Raw genomic sequence first — 22,843 nt, 5'->3', positions numbered from 1 at the left:
GACTTGGGCATGTGACCATGTTGGTAGGCATGGTAGACTTGGGCGTGTGACCATGTTGGTAGACATGGTAGACTTGGGTGTATGACCATGTTGGTAGGCATGGTAGACTTGGGCATGTGACCATGTTGGTAGGCATGATAGACTTGGGCGTGTGACCATGTTGGTAGACTTGGGTGTGTGACCATGTTGGTAGGCATGGTAGACTTGGGCGTGTGACCATGTTGGTAGGCATGATAGACTTGGGCGTGTGACCATGTTGGTAGACATGGTAGACTTGGGCGTGTGACCATGTTGGTAGACATGATAGACTTGGGCGTGTGACCATGTTGGTAGGCATGATAGACTTGGGCGTGTGACCATGTTGGTAGACTTGGGTGTGTGACCATGTTGGTAGGCATGGTAGACTTGGGCATGTGACCATGTTGGTAGGCATGATAGACTTGGGCGTGTGACCATGTTGGTAGACATGGTAGACTTGGGCGTGTGACCATGTTGGTAGACTTGGGTGTGTGACCATGTTGGTAGGCATGGTAGACTTGGGCGTGTGACCATGTTGGTAGGCATGGTAGACTTGGGCGTGTGACCATGTTGGTAGACTTGGGTATGTGACCATGTTGGTAGACATGGTAGACTTGGGCATGTGACCATGTTGGTAGGCATGGTAGACTTGGGCGTGTGACCATGTTGGTGGACATGGTAGACTTGGGCGTGTGACCATGTTGGTAGGCATGGTAGACTTGGGCGTGTGACCATGTTGGTAGACATGGTAGACTTGGGCGTGTGACCATGTTGGTAGGCATGGTAGACTTGGGCGTGTGACCATGTTGGTAGACTTGGGTGTGTGACCATGTTGGTAGACATGGTAGACTTGGGCGTGTGACCATGTTGGTAGGCATGGTAGACTTGGGCACAGAAGGTTTCTGGACTCTATCCTTCCATGATATAAAGGGGTCATACCCTTGAGCAACCCATTATGCATTAAAAGCCCTGCTATGAACTGGCATCTTAGACAAGGGGAGCTAAGTTGCATTAATCTCTTAAACTTTCTCACATTTTGACCCAAAGTGTATGGTAACCATTATATTTTTTTTCTTCAGAAAAACCATGGTAAATCTGCTTAAAGTACCTTAGTTCGGTGAAAGTATTTGCTTTGTTTTGTTTCTACCAATATCTGTTTTGATTTCCCTTCCACTTCCAGTCTGCCAGCTTTGAACTGAAGTCTTTTATATAAGCAACAACAATTTTGTCTCATAAGTTCATTAAGAGTGTCAACGCTCAGCATACACTGCAGTTTTATTTTAATAAATTCTGGCATAAAATTTGTGCTCATAATCCCTCTTGACACATCAAGTACCTGTGAATTTCTCATCAGTGAATCACATCCAGGTACTGTCCTTTCATTTAAATTAATGTTCAGCTGCAGACAGTTGTCTGTAATTGTTGTACACAACGTACTTGAGAATCACCCACTTCTTCTTCTTCACTTCTTTCTTGGTTGACCATATTGAATTATCAGTGTGTGCATGTGATCACTGTCATGTCACTAACATTTTCAGGAAAATGCTTGAAAAATGTCATTTTCTAAAAATTTATTGTGTACATCGCAGTGAATAATTCATACATACTGTACTGCTTTTATTGGCAAGTCAATGACTTGATAAACAGTTCAGTTGTCTCCCTTCGAAGTGACAACTTGTGCCTGTCACTAAGAAATTCATTGTGAAGGAGCTAAAAATAGAGTGTTACTCAGCTTTCATTGATGTAAAAATCGATGAACATGTTTCTTTCATGGTAGCATACAGCAGGTCTCTTGTCTGCAGACACAGATTAATGGTGTCTATTTTTCCCAAGACATCACAAAGAAAATGCATAAAAAGACATAAATTTGTTGGCTGCCATGTTATGTTGCCATAATATCTGTTAGTCAACAGGATGGACACAATTGATGGTCAAACAATGTTTAAGGCATCCCCTATAGACAGTCAGCATAGTTGGTGAAACTCGGGATGGTCAACTCCAGGCTGTCAGTGTTTGTTTGCAAGACTTGCAGTTCAAAAAGATGAGTTGGGGACCACTTTAAGTTGATATGAGTTAAGGATGCCTTCTAAGTGACCTATGACACTTACTTTGTGGCATCTATGCACATGAGTGAGAGTCTAAGGGGCAGACAGTACATTTCAAATAAATAAGGGTAAGTTTCCTTAAGAAAATGCAATACACCTACCTGGTTCACAAGCATCATTGGTGCACCATCCAATCCCATGCCATAGATATTTGTTATATGTAATCCATTAGATATGCAAGGAGTTTTTATGTAATGATAAAAGCAGTTTCTGGTAAGTTGATACATTTTGTATATGAAGTATGTAATTTACCTTCTGTTACATGTGGAAGGTGTAGAATCAAGTGCTTCTGTATTGCAGGGTCAGCTTATTTGTCAACATTTATTCCCATGGCAGTCCTTGCTCTTATCTTGTCAAGATTATGGTTTCCAACATTGTAGATATAATGCTAATGAATTCAGAACAGGCATTAATCTCCAGATACAACTTTGTGGTGATGACAGTGTCACTTAACTGTGTAAGCTTGTTGATTGAATTTAATTTGTCAATGGATAAGTTCTCCTTTGCAGTGTGATCTTTAGGTCTGAACAAGGTACACATTGCTTCATCAGCGTTTTTGGATATTTTATCAAGGAATGTCACCAATTTGTTATCCTTATTTTTAGCTTTCACCAATATTACATGGTATCACGGTATTCAGTGCAGCGTGCTCCACAAATGTTAGATCATTCTTTTTAAACCTCATATATAATTAATCTATGGTAAAGAGAAAGATTTATTATGCAAATCTTTCTTTTTATTTTATGAGGGAAGTGTTATGTATATGCAATTTATATATTTTTTTGTTAGTTTTAAATTTGTTTTTATTCCATTACATGCTATTATAAGGTAACTTTGTCTACTGGATTTGACATTTTTTTCAGAAACTCAGTTTATTTCTGTTTGACCTGACTATTATAATATAGAAACACTGTATCTAGTTGCTGACCTTGATTCAGAACCAGAAAGGGTTCTTGTAAACAACTTTGTTAATGTTTGTTATTATTATTCTTTCTCAGAGTAAGAACCAATGATTTCAGTTATGGCAATACTGGGAGTATGTGATGTTAGGCATGTAAAAAGCTTCTATTTTGTTCTGGAAGGGTGACTGTGACCTTCATACAGGAATCTGTTTTGGGTCTTAAATTAGTGTATAACTGTTTTCTGGATAGAATTTGGGCAGTTTGGCTATTAACCATTGACACTTAAAGATGTTTTCATGTGACCAGTTTGAGTTGAAATTTTATTTTATGGAATACAAGTAATTATTTTCCCTGAAAATATATAAGAGCTCATACAGAATTCTTGAACAAAGACATTCATTAAAATTTATTTAGAATTCAAAACTGGATTAATTTTTTCTGTGATTCAGCAAGGAACTGTTGACACAACATCACTTTGAAGGTTGCAACAGATGTCATCTCCTTCTATTTTGGATTTCATTGGGACTTGAACTCAGATTCACTTAGGACTTTTTTATAAAATGTATTTTTATTTTTTAATTCTTGGATTAATTTTGGATTTGATTCATAAACCATAAGTTCTTTTTCTCATTTTTACCTAGTTTTTCTAGGGAAATAAATTATTTGTTAAATTTTACAAAGCTTGTTGTCTTTACTCTTTTCTGTTATGTTTTGTAAGATCCTAAACACGTAACACTCTCTCTCTCCCTTTTGAACTGTAAGCAGTATATCATTGAGACAGTTGAACAGTAACTAGCTTAGTTGTTGACAACACTCTTAATTGTTCAACAGAGAAACTGTATTAATTAGACCTAATCACCTTTGGATGAGCTTAGACAGTGACATATTTGTTGATTGTCTGACAAAGAAAAAGTCTGTAAACTTGACATAGTGAGTTTCAAATGTTACTTTGTTAGGGTTTCTTGACAGTTTAATGGATAAAGAAATGAAAGACAGTGTAATATAATGATATATGGGATATCCTATGACATCTCCAATTGCTCAGGGTTTGGGCAGTCAAATGCAGGCATTTTAGGAACTCTGATACACACACTACGTACAGTTTGTATCTGGTTTCTTGAAGAGGTACATTATATGTAATATTATGTTTGTAATAACATAGTAATTGAGTAACATTGTACATGTACTTATAATTTTGTTTGTAATATTGTAGTAATTGAGTAATATTGTACACGTACTTATAATTTTGTTGTAATAACAATAATTGAGTAACATTGTATGTAGCATAACATTTTGTTGTAATAACATAGTAATTGAGTAGCATCGTACGTATTATTTTCTTTGTAATGTAGTAATTGAGTAACATTGTACATTCATTTTCTTTGTAATAATGTAGTAATTGAGTAACATCATACATAACATTTGTTTGTAACAACAAAGTAATTGAGCAACATTATATGTACATAACAAATTTTTGTAATAACAAAGTAACTGAGTAACATTCTACGTATCATTTTGTTGTTTGTAATAATTTAGTATTTTAGTAGCATTATAGATAACATATGTTTGTAATAACAGTAATTGAGTAACATTGAACATATAAATTTGTTTGTTTTAATATAGTAATTGAGTAACATTGTACATATAATTTTGTTTGTATTGTAGTAATTGAATAACATTGAACATATAAATTTGTTTCTCCTTCAAATACGTTCCCCGATCACATTAATGTTAGGGGATATAAGCCTGCTACCTCTCGAATCCAGCCCTACTAAAAGACGAAAATTCGTCTTTTTGGTCTATCTCATATAGACCAAAGGGCAATAACTCTTGCCCCTTACCTCCCCTTGCCACCGCCAGGTGTCACTAGTTTTTAAGCTTCGCTTGTACGGATAACACGTACATTATACCTCCAAACAATCCAAGCCATCTTAGCGTTAAATTGGACCATCCGAAGTTAAATTTGGATTTATTGCGTTGGACAATCATTCTTCTACAGGTTGTATACATTATTTTAACAATTTTTTTCAAAATTGAGTGACTTTGTCACCCTTACGGATTTCGTTTACTGAAGACCATGTTACACACGCTATTGCGGAACTCATGTTGTCAGTTAAGAGTTAACGCGACACTGACTAATTTCGCTTACTCTGCTAGTAACAGTTGTGGTATTAGCGAATTAATAACATGCTGAATTGCTAATTTGTGCTTTGTTTCCTTTCTTGTGTCGTTTCAGTAGAAATGTCAACCAAATGCATAAAATGCAAAAAGTTCAAAGCAAAAGAAGACAACCATGACTCTTGTATTGTATGTACCAAGTGTACATCATCTATACCATGCAGCGTGTGTAATACTTGGATAGAGCAAACATGGGCTGATGTAGTCCAGAAGGCAGCAAAAGGGAGGGATAGACGGAATAAGTCGAAGAAAGATAGCATTGATGTCCTCAGTATATATCCGAAAACAGCCTACATTGCGAGCCTTGTGGGGGACGTTGGGGTCCCCCCTCCACCTAAAGTTCGTTGTTTGCAACCGTCAGCCACAGTAACATCAGCAGCAATGGAGGAAAATAATGTTGACAGGGTACAATAGTCCAACTTTGAACAGATGCGTCATTTGGTCCAGGAAACGATGACGCAGCTATTGACATCAGGCCAGATATTACCCTTATTTCCCTTGCTCGCTTCCACAGCTTTTTCTGACTCTTTGGGGGAATGTTCCCCCAATTTTAGGCTGCCCAGTGGGCGTAAGTCCCCCCGCATGTCCGAGCATGGCCTTCGGGCCTGTAAGTCAGGACGCATGGGGTTTTTACTGGATCCATCAGATCCATATCTTTATACAACCTCTATGTCACCGGCCGTCCAACTGTCCCAGCATGGGGACCCTATTGCTAAAACGGTCCGACCAAACATGACTTGCGGGGATTTTAGTGATAAATCCGTCCATAAGCTGTACCGCCGGCAACATACCGTTACTATGGCAGAGATTTTAGTGAGAAATCTGTCTGTCCAGCCAGGCCATTGGAGCAGCCAGTACCGGTGATAGCAGCCGGTACCGGTGATACCGTCGCCAACATTCAGACCGACCACAAGCCAGACAAACCAGCCGGCAGGGCCGGCCATCCATATGTTCATGGCTTATCCACAAGGGAGAGTTAGTGACAGTGTTAATGATGACAGAATCGCATCATCTATGCCACCTGGTATGCTCTATCCAGAAATGCAAGCTATTACAGAACACTACTCGGCACATAGTGAGTGTGAGGAAACTCCTGCAAATCAGCCATACACAGATCCAACCATGGAACGGACTGAGTTTGGCTTCAAGGCAGCAGTGGAAGAAATTTATAGGGTGTTGGCAACTTGAGAATGCCCTCCACCTCCTACCGCCACTCAAGATTACAAAGTTAAGGCATCTGTAGATCTTGACGGGGAGGAAGAGACGCTGTCCTTCCAGCTCCTTCCCCAGTCAGCAAAAATTAAGGAGATCAATGATCGTCTATCAGGACGAATAGGTGATCCAGGGAATGCTAAGGCGTTCTTTTCAGAAAGCCAAGTACCAGCGACGTTCTTGTGTCGCTGGTACAAAACTCATTCAGACGCCTTCAGTACGGATCTTCCGGCCCTGGACAAAAATATGGCAGCAGCTCACATGTCCGCTCCACTGTTTTACAAAGTGGACAAAAATGTGTTCCATGCCACGTCAAAGCTAGTCCGGAACGTAGTCACTACGTCTTCAATGTTAGACTTGGCTTCATTAGCCATTTTCCGACTTGCAGAAAAATCTGACAATGACCACGCTTGGGAAGCAACGGCCCGGATTGCTAGAGTTATTAACAGGGCAGCTCACCATTCTATGGCTAATGCATTGACTGCTTCTGCCAACTTAGACCTGATATGATGTGATGCATGTCTGCGGTCCACGTCGCTCAAGCCCCATCATACTCTGGCTTTACGGATGACTCCGTTTGCGTCGCCTTACTCTTTGGAGGAAAAATTGAAGAAGTTCGGAAGCGGGCAGCTCAAGAACTGTTCCTCCAACTTGCCGCCCAACCCTCGCAGGCGTTTAGAAAAAATCAGCCCCTGCCACAGCGGGATGATTGGTGGACCAGGGACAAGGGATCCTTACAATCAAATGTGCAGTATAGATCCCAACCCAATGCCAGGAGACAACAGTCTAATCAAGCTAGGAGGCAACCATACAGAGGCAGTAAGAAACAAAGTTTCTCCGTCTTCAAGCCTCCTAACTCTAAAAATTGACATACCCTCTCCACCACCCGCGGACAGCCTACCTGTGGGCGGCCGCCTCCTGCAATTTCAGGACCACTGGACCACCTTTTTTTCCTCAGAATGATTGGGTGATCCAGGTCATTTCGGAGGGACTTCGGATTTCATTTATCCAACCCCCTTCCCTGTCCTCCTCTCCCCTCTTCACAGACATACCGTCCAATCGGGAGAAGGATACCTTTCTACAACAGGAGATACGGTCGCTCATAGAAAAATGGGCGGTGGAGATTGTGAAAAAAACGCAATCGCCGGAGTTTTATTCCAGGCTGTTTCTTATCCAGAAGGCAAACGGCAAGTTGAGGCCAATCATCGACCTGAGTCGCCTCAACCAATACATTTTACCACCGAAATTCAAGTTGGAAATGGCGAGATCAATCCGTCTTTCCATCCGGCGGGACGAGTATGCCATCAGTCTAGATATGACTGGCGCATATTTTCACGTTTCTATCCACCCCGCATCACGGAAATTTCTCCGATTCACTTACCGCGACGTGGTTTATCAGTTCCAGGTCCTACCCTTTGACCTCAACATCAGCCCTTGGGCTTTTACCAAGGTTATAGATTGCGTCGTCACCCTGTTCCGCTCAACTTCATCTACAGGGACGGCAGTGTACTTGGACGACATCTTCCAGAAACATATGGTAAGTCCTGTTCTGCTCAAAGGCAGAAATGATCTTTTAGTGCTTTTAGATCATCTCGGCTTTCTCGTGAACTGGAAAAAGTCCGATCTCTGTCCATCCCAGCATTTTGTCCATCTGGGTATGGAGTTTCTCACCGATCTGAATCTGGTACGGCTTCCTCGTGTTCGCATAATCCGGATCATCGAACTCATCGAGTCCATTTCCAACAGGACGTGGATTTCAGTGAGAGAATTCTTGCAACTCCTCTGATTATTCAATGCGGTGGTGGACATGATCCCGCTTGGCCGTCTTTTTATGCGTCCCTTAGAAATGATGTTACTGGCACAGTGGCGCCCCTTTTCAAGTCCCCTTAATCAAACAATAATGATCACACCCGAGATATGATCGTTTCTGCGTCAGTGGCACAACCCCGGATGGCTGTCCATGGGGATTCCTCTGAAGATGCGCCAAGCGGAGATAACGGTATGTACCAACGCCAGTACCTACAGTTGGGGTGCCCACCTGTTGCCTGCCTTTGCTATAGTCAGCGGTATGTGGGAGCCAGGGGAGAGGCCTCTCCACATCAACCTTTTTAGAAATGAGGGCTGTCATCAATGCCTTTCATTTCTGGAAGGATCAACTCTCAGGAAAAACTGTCCTCATTATGTCAGACAACTCTGTGGTGGTGACTTACCTCCTCAAACAAGGGGGCATCAAATCACCAGACCTGTGCATTCTGATCTGGCAGTTTCTATGTTGGTGCGACAACCTCCACATCAACGTACAAATCAGACACATTCCCGGCAGACTCAATGTCTTGGCTGACACTCTATCCAGGAAAGGTCAAGTCATTCACACAGAATGGTCACTCCATCAATCAGTCTTTCTTTGGATTTGCACACTTTGGGGGCGTCCAGTGATCGATCTTTTTGCGACAAGGTGGAATCGCAAGTTGCCCACCTTCATCTCTCCGGTTCCAGACCCAGAGGCTTGGGCCATGGATGCTCTGTCAATCAGCTGGGAGGGGTTGTGGGCATTCGCCTACCCTCCCCCAGTTTTGGTACCGAAAATAATCCAGAGGTTAATGGGTCAGAACTGTCGGATGATTCTGATTGCCCTTCTCAGATGGAACAAGTCCTGGGTCACCGATCTACTCGATCTAGCGATAGATCTACCCAGGAAGATTCCAACCAGCCCAAATCTTCTCAAACAACCGCGGTTACAGGTGTTCCACCCCTGCCCGGACCGTCTTCTTCTTCACACTTGGCTCTTGTCCAGGCAGCCTTGCGAGACAAACAATTTAAACCTTCGATTGTGGAGAGAATCTCAAGAGCAAGAAGGCCCTCCACTCTGAAAGCTTACGAGGGAAAGTGGCGTGTTTTCAGGGACTGGTGCCATATCAATAACATCGTCCCTTTGAGTGTCTCAATCCCTCAACTGGCCGACTTTTTTCTCTGGCTTTTCAAGGAGAAACAGTTGGCCCCAATTACTATCAAAGGCTATCGCTAGATATCAGACACATTCCGCCATCATGGTAGATGTGATATTGGGCATAACAAAGATCTATCAGATCTTTTAGCCAAATTTGATTTCAATCGACCAAAATCCCTCACCCTGTTTCCAAAATGGAATCTGTCCTGGGTTTTAACATGGCTCAATTCAGACAAATTTGAACTTTTAGCCCACACTTCATTAAAGCTACTATCATATACAAAACATGTTTCTTGATAACCTTAGCTTCAGCATGCAGGGTGAGCGAGTTACATGCCCTTTCCAGTGACCCGAACTTTCTTCAGTTCAGATCAGATGGTTCGGTGGTCCTCCTGACGCAACCAGGCTTTGTAGCCAAAAATAGGTTACCATCCACTGGCAATCAAAGAATCGTCATTCGCTCGCTCTCTTCCATAGATAAGTCAAGAGCAGCAGCCATGCAAGATCCTGTTCGTGCACTCAAGCACTATTTAAAACGCACAGAGGCATGTCGGGACACACGTAAGTACCTCTTTCTTCCGGTCAAAGCTGGTAAACGGGATATCACCCCTCAAGCCCTTGCTTTATGGCTGAAGTGGGTTATACGCTCAGCGTACTCTGAGGTCTCACAAGATCAGAGTCGCCTCATGAAGATTACGGCTCATGAGATTAGAGCAATCTCGGCGAGCCTGGCATTTGAACGCAATGTTTCGATCTGAGATATAATAGAAGCTGTTGGCTGGCATGCAGAGTCAACCTTCTCCAGTTTTTATCTCAGAGATTTGGCTTCTCAGAGGCAAACCTTGAATCTGGTAGGTCTGGTGTTGGCAGCCCAGATGACCACCAGACCCATTTAAAATGATCAGCACAGCCTATCAGCTTCGCTGGATTTGCCAGTGAAATTTCGTAGGTAAGAAGATTTCAATAACTGTCATCTTAACCGTATATAGGGGTCACATATCACGTGACCCTAGGCTGTGTTGCTGATGAAATTAGGAGAACGGGTTATCGTTCAAATGGGGAATCCAGCCATCATTCCCTAGAAGGTACCCGGGGTGGAGGTAGGATGCTCAGCATCCCTCCTCCTATTACTTATTCTCCTAACGTTAATGTGATCGGGGAATGTATTTGAAGGAGGAAGCAAATTTTTAGTAAATTGTGTTTCTCTGAGAATACTTACCCTATCACATTACTTAAAAACCCTCCCAACCACCCCGCTATGCGAGCATCCTCGTGTAATATATATCGCTCAGCTTAAAAAACTAGTGACACCTGGCAGTGGCAAGGGAAGGTAAGGGGCAAGAGTTATTGCCCTTTGGTCTATATGAGATAGACCGAAAAGATGAATTTTCATCTTTTAGTAGGGCTGGATTCGAGAGGTAGCAGGCTTATATCCCCTAACTTTAATGTGATCGGGTAAGTATTCTGAGAGAAACACAATTTACTAAAAATTTGCTTTGTAATAATATAGTAATTGAGTAATATTGTACATTTAATTTTGTTTGTAATAATGCTTTAATTGAGTAAAATTGTATGGACCATTTCGTTTGTAATAATGCAGTTATTGTGTAACATTGTAAATATAATTTTATTGGTAATACTTGAGTAATTGTGTAACATTGTACATATGCTTTTGTTTGTAATCGTGTAGTAATTAAGTAACATTGTAAATATAATTTTGTTTGTAATAGTGTAGTAATTGAGTAACATTGTACATATCTTTTTGTTTGTAATAGTGTAGTAATTGAGTAACACTAAATATAATTTTGTTTGTAATAGTGTAGTAATTGAGTAACACTGTAAATATAATTTTGTTTGTAATAGTGTAGTAATTGAGTAACACTGTAAATATAATTTTGTTTGTAATAGTGTAGTATTTGAGTAACACTGTAAATATAATTTTGTTTGCAATAGTGTAGTAATTGAGTAACACTGTAAATATAATTTAGTTTGTAATAGTGTAGTAATTGAGCAACATTGTACATATAATTTTGTTTGTAATAGTGTAGTAATTGAGTGAAATTGTAAATATAATTTTGTTTTAGATTTTTGCTCATCATGATATGCAGCCTAATTTTTAAGACAGTTTTATTCATTTGTTTTGATTTTCATTAAGATTATACATTTATCATTGATTTCTCTTTTTAGTCCCAATATTGATGTTCTGACCTTCACAAGAACAGAATGTGATCCTTTATTTGCTGAGTTCAGGTAATCGTCCACAAAAATAATTCACTTTGTTCTTTTATTTATTGCATCATATTTCAACAGGAGAGTAGGCAACAGTATATGCTTCTAAATATTTTGAGATTTGTATTTTCTCACCCATGGACCAGAGAAGTTGTGCTTTATTTTTGCTAACCTTACTTTTCTTATCTCAGTCCGGTCATCTCAGTCAGGTTGACTTGGTTATGGCATCCACATGCTAGAAACTACTAAATCAAGGAATGTTACCATTGTTGTCTTCAGCTTGGCTCAATGGAGTTGTTTCATTGTAGTAAATATTAATTATTTATTGTTAATTTCATATAACTTCTATCTATTGAATTTGATAATACTTAAATACTATCAAACATTTTAGGTTTTGTTATTCTCTGATGAGTAAATATTGTGCGCTTTGGACGGACAGGTCATGCTACAGACCTCATTAACATGTTGCTATGCCATATGTAAACAGCATTTGGATGGACAGGTCATGATACAGCCCTCATTAACATATTTATATTGCTATGCCATATGTAAACAACATTTGGATGGACAGGTCATGATACAGCCCTCATTAACATATTTATATTGCTGTTCCATACATAAACAACATTTGGATGGACAGGTCATCCTACAGCCCTCATTAACATATTTATATTGCTATGCCATAAGTAAACAACCGAATGACCTACATTGTAAAACCGAATGACCTACATTGTAAGACCAAATGACCTACATTGTAAGACCGAATGACCTACATTGTAAAACCAAATGACCTACATTGTAAGACCGAATGACCTACATTGTAAAACCGAATGACCTACATTGTAAGACTGAATGACCTACATTGTAAAACTGAATGACCTACATTGTAAGACCGATGACCTACATTGTAAAACTGAATCACCTACATTGTAAGACCGAATGACCTACATTGTAAAACCGAATGACCTACATTGTAAGACCGAATGACCTACATTGTAAAACCAAATGACCTACATTGTAAGACCAATGACCTACATTGTAAACCGAATGACCTACATTGTAAGACTGAATGACCTACATTGTAAAACCGATTGACCTACATTGTAAGACCGATGACCTACATTGTAAGACCGAATGACCTTCATTGTAAAACCAAATGACCTACATTGTAAAACCACATGACCTACATTGTAAAACCAAATGACCTACATTGTAAGACCGAATGACCTACAGATAAACGTGAAGAAATAATGGAGAGTGATGAATACTGTATGGGTTGAATATGCTATACTATATTGCAAAAATGAAAAGTTCTTTTAACTTTTAAGGAAAATACTGGTTGGGAAAAATAATCTGCATTGGGGTTTGCACCAAGACAAAGAAATCCCAGTCTTGGTGTTACATTATTTGTTTCCCCACTTAGCAAAACTTCATGGAGAGACAAATAATGAAATGTCCTTGCCTCATTGCAAACTGCACCATAGATTCTGTTAATCTACCAAAACATTACTATCAGGGTGTCATCAGTCCTGCTGTACTTTGCTTTCAGTTAGAAGTCAGTGTAATAAATTTATTTGATGTAAGTTTGAGGATAAAACTCTAGAAGTCAATGTAAATAAAATTTGTTTGTTATAAGATTGAGAATTCAACTCTCAGAAGTTAGTGTAAATAGATTTGTTTGATGTAAGACTGAGAATTCAACTCTCAGAAGTTAGTGTAAATAGATTTGTTTGATGTAAGACTGAGAATTCAACTCTCAGAAGTTAGTGTAAATAGATTTGTTTGATGTAAGACTGAGAATTCAATTCTCAGAAGTCAGTCTAAACAATTTTGTTTGTAATAAGATTGAGAATTCAATTCCCAGTTAGAAGTCAGTGTAAATAAATTTGTTTGACGTAAGATTGAGAATTCAACTTTCTTCAGTGTAGAACTACTTGTTTGCTATGCACATCATTGAGGTAATGTATATAAACATAGAGCCCTTGAGGAATGTACCAGGTTAAATTTAATTGTCCAGAAATAGTGGCCGATGCAAAGTTTTATTTATTTTATTTTCCATACATATCAGTCTTAGTGACTTAAACCTCTTATTACTCTCAAATAAAATGGTAACTTGTATTAAGCAACCACCTGTGTTAAACAGCTAATTCTTTAGTGTTGTAACAAGATAACCGGGTGGGATATTTCAGATTAACAACAGAACACGTTTTGACGACACAGATATATATGGTTTAATGTGATGATTTATATGAGCAGTGGATTATGAAGATGTGTGCATATTTGTAATCCAAATATTGGATCTATTTAACATAAAAAACGCACAGTTTCAAAGATGGAAAAAATATACAAATAAATTAGTTCAGTAACACTAAAACACAGGATAAATGATTTCACAAATGATTCAGTAATGGAAAGATGAATATAGTTCACTCAAATAGTAAACAATGTAAGTCTTTACACATAGTAAAAAATGTATTCGCTCAGGTAGCGAAATTATGTCACTAAATACAAGGACGGATATACAATCTATCCTTCCAGTCCTGAATAATACACTGGGTCTTACTAACCCAAAATTAGCATACAGCTAATAAAATACATGTGTGGAGATGCACTCCATCACCCGTGCACTATATCCGCTCCACAGCTCCTCCGAATCAATTTCACAACTGCTATAGACTCCAGACCCTCGGAATACTATGATCACTTGAACATTAGACCCTCCGGACACTTGAAATATTAGACCCTCCGGACCCCCTGGTCTTTTGACGGCTCTACAGCTGGGTCACCTTAGTCACTCTTGACATTGGACACTCCGGACGCTAGACATTAGACACTCTGGCACCTTAAACGCTCTGGACAAACGGACGTTTCTACACTCGGACAACACCGGACACCCCGGACATTCCTACTCTCAGACAACACCGGACACCCCGGATATTCCTACCATCAAAAACAGCTGAAAATATACCCGACACAGTGTACTAAACTTGATACTGACATAACGTAAGGATGTTATACATGGTAAGTTATAAAGATTATATTATTACGGCAATTACAAAACAGAGGTTCAATAGTAAACATAACCCTGCTCGATAAGACAATAGTAAAGAATTCTTTTATATAAAAAAAATGTAGCTTTACATTACCAACATAAATCATGTACTACGTCGCAACAAGAATAAAAGAAATGCACGCATTATGCTGTATAAAGGAAACTATATAACAAACATGCAAAGGTAAATATGGTAATACACTAGTTATCACTTAAGACCGAAAAATTACCTACCCCTACAGCTGGAGTTGTGCGAATCCTTTAAGCAGGCCGCTTGCTGACAAAACCATTAGTATTGTAAAGGTCCTTTACATGCAGTAACATATTTATACCTTTAGAATTTTCGTTTTGCCTTATCGAAGGCACCTTGCACGTGTGGCATAGGACGAATCGTACTCACGATTTCGAAATACATAGACCATAATATAATCACCCTTGGGTATCATTGTACAGCGAAAAGAAACGAAACCCGAGTACATGTATTTATTTAACAACATTTACACCATTCCGTGACAAGTGTCTTGTATACCAAGATAATAAAGGCATAAGTCTCTGTTAGGCAACAAATGGACTTTAGTGGTCGATTAAGTCACTGCCTATAGGTGTTTGTTTTAGGCAGGTTTATGTGTATGCTGTAAATATTTGCTAAATTTGACTCCTATCCCCATAAAAATGTTTGTGTAAGGTCACCAAGATTGTATAGTGGAGACTTATTTATCTCTACTTCAAATTTTCAGATTGTATCTTAATCAATGTTGCCTCCAAGATTCTTTTGATCCATTTGTTAATTTACATTTGTTTAATTGGCTTTAAAGATGTAGGAATAGTGGTGTCTGGGTTAATGGATGTTACTTCCATAATTAGATATTTTCTAATATCAGAAATTGTATGTAAACATAACTGTTTGAAGGGTTAGGGTTAGTTAATTGTATGTAGACATAACTGTTTGAAGGGTTAGAGTTAGTTAATTCTGTGTAAACATAACTGTTGGAAGGGTTAGAGTTAGTTAATTGTGTGTAAACATAACTGAAGGGTTAGGGTTAGTCAGTTGTATGTAAACAGAACTGTTTAAAGGGTTAGGGTTAGTCAGTTGTATGTAAACATTACTGTTTGAAGGGTTAGGATTAGTCATTTGTATGTAAACAGAACTGTTTGAAGAGTTAGTTAATTGTATGTAAACTTAACTGTTTGAAGGGTTAGAGTTAGTTGTATGTAAACATAACTGTTTGAAGGGTTAGGGTTAGTTAATTGTATGTAAACATAACTGAAGGGTTAGGGTTAGTTAATTGTATGTAAACGTAACTGAAGGGTTTGGGTTAGTTGTGTGTAAACATAACTGTTTGAAGGGTTAGGGTTAGTTAATTGTATGTAAACATAACTGTTTGAAGGGTTAGGGTTAGTTAATTTTATGTAAACATAACTGTTTGAAGGGTTAGGGTTAGTTAATTGTATGTAAACATAACTGTTTGAAGGGTTAGGGTTAGTTAATTGTATGTAAATATAACTGTATGAAGGGTTAGGGTTAGTTAATTGTATGTGAACATAACTGTTTGAAGGGTTAGGGTTAGTTAATTGTATGTAAACACAACTGCTTGAAGCAGTCTAGATATATATTCTTTGACTAAAAACAAAATAGTGCAAGCTTAAGAAATAAGAGGTGGACTCCCTTAAGAGACAGTTTTGGATTACTCTCTAATTTGTCATGGACAATTTTGGTACATAAATAGTAAATTTGTTTTGGATGAAAATGATCTTGGGTTTTCGTTTTTCAAATATGATTATTATAGTTTGGACACCATTATCTTTTTAATTTACTAAAATAAAATTTGTTATAAATAAAAATACAATATATATACAATGTATAAGTAGATTTGTTCTTTTTATTGTAATTTCAGTAATCTGTACCCAGATAAGCTGTATACAGTTGAGAAAGCCCTTGTGTCAGGTGGGGAAATGACTGCTAAAGCTTGTGTATATGACATTATTCACGAGAAGGTATGAATAATACTGGAAGTAACTTCCACTGTCCAACCAATATTTTTAATAATTCATTGTCCAGGCATATGCTTATCAGTAGTTAAGATTAATTTATCTTCTGTTGCCTTTGAAGGGAGCTGAAGTAGTTTAGTTGGTAAATTATTGGACTCATAATCTTGGGGATGTAGGTTTGATACCCAAACAGGCCAGCCCAAGTTAGCTGTCTCAGTGAGTCCATAGAAAATGAACTTATCTCTAATCATCACCACTATTTGTAAATGGTCTGGATTCCTAACATGTAAACCAGAGTCATATTGTTTTGATGAAAAGTTTAATTCCTTAACAATTAAAACCTCTTGACTCATTTCTTATAGATAATGATATCGTCTTTTTTGTATGCTTGTTTATGTTAGTGAGAGAACATTAAATACATAAAAATTATCACTTAACTGTTAGTTTATAAAGTTTGATTTGCTATAAATTTAAGTAAATGATGGTATTTTGTGTCATTTTTCAGATTAAAAGAACAGCTGTTACTAACATACCCCTTAAGAGTAAGTATTATTCAATGTTAACATTTATCAATTAGGATCATGCTGTTTTAGTTCAGAACTTTCCAGATCAAAACTGAAACTGTAATTAAAAGAAAATGCAATCTGTTCAGCATTATTATATTCTAATATATTTGTTTATTTGCAGTAGTTAATATCAATTGTATTTACATTACTCATCTCTATTTGCTTATAGTATTCAGTCATGTAATTTTCAGAAAGTTTCATGAAAAGTAGGTCACAGTAACCTTTTTAACTGAAATCAGTTGATTGTATTTGTTGCAGATTTACAGAGTACTTTCTGTTTTAAGTATTTTGCAATAACTCTCCGTATTAAGTATTTGAAATACCCAAGTTTGATTAATAATAATAATAATAATTAATAGTAATAATAATAATAATGTATGTTAATTTATAATTAATAAATAATTTATTATTATTATTGTTGTTGTTGTTATTATTTTTACTATTGATCTACATACTTTAAATAGAAAGTACATGTACTCTGAAAATCTGTAACAAACTTAATCAGTTGATTTCAGTTAAAACTTCTTCTGTGACCTACTTTTCATGAAACTGTATCAGTAGCAACTGCAACAGCATTATCATCAGAAAAATTATTCTGAATCACAAATGATTTTTTAAAAATTGACTTTTACAGGTCATCTGTGCTGTCAACGTTGGAGTCCAAGTGAAGATAAACTGTTATTAGGCTGTGCTGATGGCACCTTGGTAAAAATAAATAAATCACTGTTATTAGGCTGTGCTGATGGCACCTTGGTAAAAATAAATAAATCACTGTTATTTCCATTTCACATCACTGAATAAATTATGTTTTATCTCTATCAACATAAAAAATTATGTTTTATCTCTGTCAACATAAAAAATTATGTTTTATCTCTATCAACATAAAAAATTATGTTTTATCTCTATCAGCATAAACTTGTTTAAGTGAATATGAATATTTTTTATTGTTTTTTTTATTTTAATTCAAAGCTAACTATGCTACCTAAGATATCCTATAGTGAGAATCCTTTTTGAAGAACTCATTATGTATATGTGCTGCAGTTGTCTGATAGGTGAAGTGAATCATGGCACTCAATAAGACTATGGGCAGTTGTCTGATAGGTGAAGTGAATCATGGCACTCAATAAGACTATGGGCAGTTGTCTGATAGGTGAAGTGAATCATGGCACTCAATAAGACTATGGGCAGTTGTCTGATAGGTGAAGTGAATCATGGCACTCAATAAGACTATGGGCAGTTGTCTGTTAGGTGAAGTGAATCATGGCACTCAATAAGACTATGGGCAGTTGTCTGTTAGGTGAAGTGAATCATGGCACTCAATAAGACAATGGGCAGTTGTCTGTTAGGTGAAGTGAATCATGGCACTCAGTAAGACTATGGGCAGTTGTCTGTTAGGTGAAGTGAATCATGGCACTCAGTAAGAATATGGGTAGTTGTCTGTTAGGTGAAGTGAATCATGGCACTCAATAAGACTATGGGCAGTTGTCTGTTAGGTGAAGTGAATCATGGCACTCAATAAGACTATGGGCAGTTGTCTGTTAGGTGAAGTGAATCATGGCACTCAATAAGACTATGGGCAGTTGTCTGTTAGGTGAAGTGAATCATGGCATTCAGTAAGACTATGGGCAGTTGTCTGTTAGGTGAAGTGAATCATGGCACTCAGTAAGAATATGGGCAGTTGTCTGTTAGGTGAAGTGAATTATGGCACTCAATAAGACTATGGGCAGTTGTCTGTTAGTTGAAGTGAATCATGGCACTCAGTAAGAATATGGGCAGTTGTCTGTTAGGTGAAGTGAATCATGGCACTCAATAAGACTATGGGCAATTGTCTGTTAAGTGAAGTGAATCATGGCACTCAATAAGACTATGGGCAGTTGTCTGTTAGATGAAGTGAATCATGGCACTGAATAAGACTATGGGCAGTTGTCTGTTAGATGAAGTGAATCATGGCACTCAATAAGACTATGGGCAGTTGTCTGTTAGGTGAAGTGAATCATGGCACTCAATAAGAATATGGGCAGTTGTATGTTAGATGAAGTGAATCATGGCACTCAATAAGACTATGGGCAGTTGTCTGTTAGGTGAAGTGAATCATGGCACTCAATAAGAATATGGGCAGTTGTATGTTAGATGAAGTGAATCATGGCACTCAATAAGACTATGGGCAGTTGTCTGTTAGATGAAGTGAATCATGGCACTGAATAAGACTATGGGCAGTTGTCTGTTAGGTGAAGTGAATCATGGCACTCAGTAAGACTATGGGCAGTTTTCTGTTAGGTGAAGTGAATCATGGCACTCAGTAAGACTATGGGCAGTTGTCTGTTAGGTGAAGTGAATCATGGCACTCAGTAAGACTATGGGCAGTTGTCTGTTAGGTGAAGTGAATCATGGCATTCAGTAAGAATATGGGCAGTTGTCTGTTAGGTGAAGTAAATCATGGCACTCAGTAAGAATATGGGCAGTTGTCTGTTAGGTGAAGTGAATCATGGCACTCAGTAAGAATATGGGCAGTTGTCTGTTAGGTGAAGTGAATCATGGCGTTCAGTAAGAATATGGGCAGTTGTCAGTTAGGTGAAGTGAATCATGGCACTCAGTAAGAATATGGGCAGTTGTCTGTTAGGTGAAGTGAATCATGACATTCAGTAAGACTATGGGCAGTTGTCTGTTTGGTGAAGTGAATCATGGCATTCAGTAAGAATATGGGCAGTTGTCAGTTAGGTGAAGTGAATCATGGCACTCAATAAGAATATGGCAGCTGTCTGTTAGGTGAAGTGAATCATGACATTCAGTAAGACTATGGGCAGTTGTCTGTTAGGTGAAGTGAATCATGGCATTCAGTAAGAATATGGGCAGTTGTCTGTTAGGTGAAGTGAATCATGGCACTCAGTAAGAATATGGGCAGTTGTCTGTTAGGTGAAGTGAATCATGACATTCAGTAAGACTATGGGCAGTTGTCTGTTAGGTGAAGTGAATCATGGCACTCAGTAAGAATATGGGCAAACACTTACAGATCTTTAAACTGTGTTGTGATGGATTAGAAATCCAGGAACTCATATCTGCAGTGTAAGTACTTCAACAACTAGGCTAGGGTTTTGTTGAACGTTTTTATTTTATATTATTAACAAAGAAATAACTGCCTCAGCATTTAATTAAGATAAAATGTGTATACCTTTTATATTTTAAAACTCATATGGATTTTGTATTGCATTCTAAAATCCTAATGTATTTTCTGTAGCAAATGTACTGGCATGAGTTGATCTGTGAAATGGTGAAAACTAGAGGAGGGGCAGATCATATAAATTTATTCTTGTAGATACTTGAGGAGACTTTGATGGATACATATCAGTGAATCACCATGAACATGTTGGTTGACAGTGTTAGAATTAATGTGAAAAACTAGGTCCACATATGCTTTTAACATATTGTTCCAGTTCTAAAACAGGGATATAAAAATTATAGGATCATTTTAATGACCCCTGGGGATGGATATTGATCAGGGTTAATCAAATTCATGTCCAAAAATTGATGATGCACATATTAAACAAACATTGAGAAAACAAGGGGCATAACTTCATCATTATTTATTGATATAATTACCATGCAGCAAGTAGAACTCAAGAAAATATATAATGGAGCATCAGATTTCATATTCACAGACTGTCATAGACTTCTAAATAATAACAAATAATGGAAAATAAGCTTTCATAGACTTCTAAATAATAACAAATAATAGAAAATAAGCATTCATAGACTTCTAAATAATAACAAATAATAGAAAATAAGCTTTCATAGACAGCTAAATAATAATAGCTTTACATTTCAAGGCGTTCATGCTTCTTCTATTAAGTTTTCAGATGTGCACATACTGGTGTCTTTTAAAACTTTTACCTAGAATGAGATTAATACATGTGTATTTAAATGAATTTCAATTTAATTTATGTTTGTTTACAAAGGTAAATTGATAATCTGCATTTAAACTTCTTTTAAATATATGAAAACCCTAACTATGAAACCCATAGGTTAAAAATCACTCTGATGTGTACATCCTGCCACCCAAACATTTACAGAGTTAGTTGTTTTGTGTGGCCATTCTGTTTGAATGTAAATCACTGATGTAGAAACCAGGGTGACTGTTGATTATTCATTGATAACCATTTAGTGATGTTTATACAGATATACATGGTTTCAGACCTTGGACTGTATAGGTGAAAAGTATTTGTTTTTAAAAGTATATTCATACATCATAAGATGTATTTTAAAAGTTTTTTATCTTGTTATCCAGATGATTTATGCATCATTTTATAGGTTTTTCCCATCTTTAGTGAAAGATTTAAATGTTTAGCATGACGATGAATCTCTTTCATGCAGTGTCACAATTTTTGTCATAAAACTCAGAGAACTTTTAGGTTGCACATAAGAAGGATTAAGAATGCATACAGCACGGAGGATTATCAAATTAAAATACTTCTATTTCTTTTTTATGTTTGAGATTTCATGTAACAATATTATTGGACCCATTCATTATATCTATTTTGTGATCTTTGAAACAAAATTCTATATATCATACATGATAAATAATATTGGTTGTGAATAAAAGTCATATTTGGTGGAATGTGCACCTGAATTTATGTGCTATATATTTATACAGGTCTGTTACCTCCCATGCATATTCTTTCAGATATGACTCAGATCACAAGAAATAGCTGTGCCAAAATTGAACCTTCATAAATATTTTTCAGACCAAGCAAAATGTAAAAGAGCAAAAGAAAAATAATTATTGGGTCAAATTACATTCTCAGACTTAAAAAAAAAAAGATGCCTGAGAAGAGACAAATGTCCATCAGAGTTGTACATCCCACTGTGTTGTCTGCATTTTAGTTGGCCCTACCATATTTAACCTGTAAGGTCCCTTTCACAGTCTGTCTGCACAAGATCAGGCCATTCCTGAGGAAGATTGGTGGGCATCGATAGTTGACATCTGCATGCAGATGTGAACATTAGTTGTAGAATTTCATTATCCCCTATAGTTAAAGAATAAATAGTTGATGTGGTCCTTTATTATTTCAGACATACTATTGTCATACATTAATAAATATCAAGGTCCCAGTCCAGTAACATTCTGTAGAAACACTGGTTACCATTTGTTACAGTATCAGTACTTAGAGCTAGAGGTTTAAACCTAGGTATCTAAATGTGGGCATTAATGTTATTTTCACTTGATCTCCTTAACTTTTATTTTCATTGGCTTAACATGAAAATTGAGTGGCATATGCTTCCAGCATACTGTGCCAGGTCTACAAGAAGAGAATAAAATGATGGTGTCATTCTAAGGATGTGCCTGGTGTGATGCTGATTTGATGTAGATTTGTACTTTCATTGTATTTATTAATGCAACACATTTCTATACCTAACATGTTTGCCACATGTGAACAAGATCTATAATGATTTTCATATTTCTATGCATAATTTGTTACAATATTCTATTCTGAAAAGTTGGGGATATTTAGAGGCCTTTTGGGGAGAGTTTGATATTTAGAGGCCTTTTGGGGAGAGTTTGATATTTAGAGGCCTTTTGGGGAGAGTTTGACGCCAAATTTATGTCCAATCCTAATCACAATTGTGTATTAATTTTTTCAATTCTAACC

General features: G+C 37.4%; 1 protein-coding gene across 2 annotated transcripts in view; it reads left to right on the top strand.

The window, feature by feature from the left end:
- The window catches only part of LOC149804325 (WD repeat-containing and planar cell polarity effector protein fritz homolog), a 98,834-nt gene that overhangs the window by 37,125 nt on the left and 38,866 nt on the right, over positions 1–22,843 (top strand). For both annotated transcript variants that reach the window (XM_089938815.1, XM_089938823.1), the window contains exons 9-12: positions 11,550–11,612; positions 16,539–16,638; positions 17,138–17,174; positions 17,833–17,903. In XM_089938815.1, the coding sequence (XP_089794941.1) occupies positions 11,550–11,612; positions 16,539–16,638; positions 17,138–17,174; positions 17,833–17,903 (271 nt within the window). The remainder of the gene's footprint in view (positions 1–11,549; positions 11,613–16,538; positions 16,639–17,137; positions 17,175–17,832; positions 17,904–22,843) is intronic.

The sequence above is a fragment of the Sinohyriopsis cumingii genome, chromosome 2 (genome assembly GCF_028554795.1).
Source record: "Sinohyriopsis cumingii isolate HCF-2022 chromosome 2, ASM2855479v2, whole genome shotgun sequence".
NCBI classification, from domain to species: Eukaryota; Metazoa; Mollusca; class Bivalvia; order Unionida; family Unionidae; genus Sinohyriopsis; species Sinohyriopsis cumingii.
The sequence above is the reverse complement of the archived record's forward strand: the minus strand, read 5'-3'. Positions and strand labels throughout refer to the sequence as shown.